Here is an 838-nt window from a genome sequence, read left to right on the forward strand (position 1 = left end):
TACAGCTAGCCACCTACACTTTTTTCTGCAAAATAGGGGTAGTTTATCCTGTTCAGGCTATATTATTAGCATTATTCTGCGATTGAGAATTTAAAATCACTTCTTTAACTTTCTAAGACATCTCAACGCTTCTAAAAGCAAATTTGGTTTGTTTACGTTCATCGTAATTTGAATTTATTATAAGATGTATTTCTATATGGCCACATGATCTGTTTGTTTTTCACAGATTACATCAGAGAGATTATAGGTGGCGTTGTTGGTGGTATTGCTGTGGTCATTATTGTCTTCCTGGTTGTAATCTACAGGTGAGTTATCCATTCGTTATACCTTGATGTAGTGGCTTTCATTCATTTGTGTTTGTATATATAAATTAATAGATGGTTATAATTATATATATGTATATATATATATGCATTTATAACTTTGTATGTGTGGGTGTGTACATATAGAAATGTATATGAATGATGAATATCTTGGCCACCAATGCTACCATGCCCACCACTTCCTACTTTTGAATCTAAATCCCTCCTTTATGGCCCCTTTTCCTTACCTTCTTTCTCTCTCTCTCTCTTTCTCTTTCTCTCATTGACAGGAACTGGAAGTATGAGCAGGACCTTGCCAGCCTCTTGTGGAAGATTGACTACAAGGAGATCACGTTTCGCGAGCCCCTGGGGACCACTCCCACACAGAATTACACAAGGGTAGGTGGTAGAATCTATACATATATATATAGATTCAAGGTGAATATGGTATTTAAGTTTAGGCACCAGAATTAAGTATGGTTCAAAATAAGCAACAAGGATATCCAAAGTTAATGACTAGAATTAATTACTAGCCT

General features: G+C 35.6%; 1 protein-coding gene across 1 annotated transcript in view; it reads left to right on the forward strand.

Moving 5' to 3' along the window:
* LOC106871537 (uncharacterized) overlaps positions 1-838 on the forward strand; it is a 28,151-nt gene that overhangs the window by 13,903 nt on the left and 13,410 nt on the right. Inside the window, exons 10-11 of the mRNA XM_052977839.1 lie at positions 227-305; positions 593-716. Of these exons, the coding sequence (XP_052833799.1) occupies positions 227-305; positions 593-716 (203 nt within the window). The remainder of the gene's footprint in view (positions 1-226; positions 306-592; positions 717-838) is intronic.

The sequence above is a fragment of the Octopus bimaculoides genome, chromosome 29, assembly GCF_001194135.2.
Source record: "Octopus bimaculoides isolate UCB-OBI-ISO-001 chromosome 29, ASM119413v2, whole genome shotgun sequence".
In the NCBI taxonomy this organism is placed as follows: domain Eukaryota; kingdom Metazoa; phylum Mollusca; class Cephalopoda; order Octopoda; family Octopodidae; genus Octopus; species Octopus bimaculoides.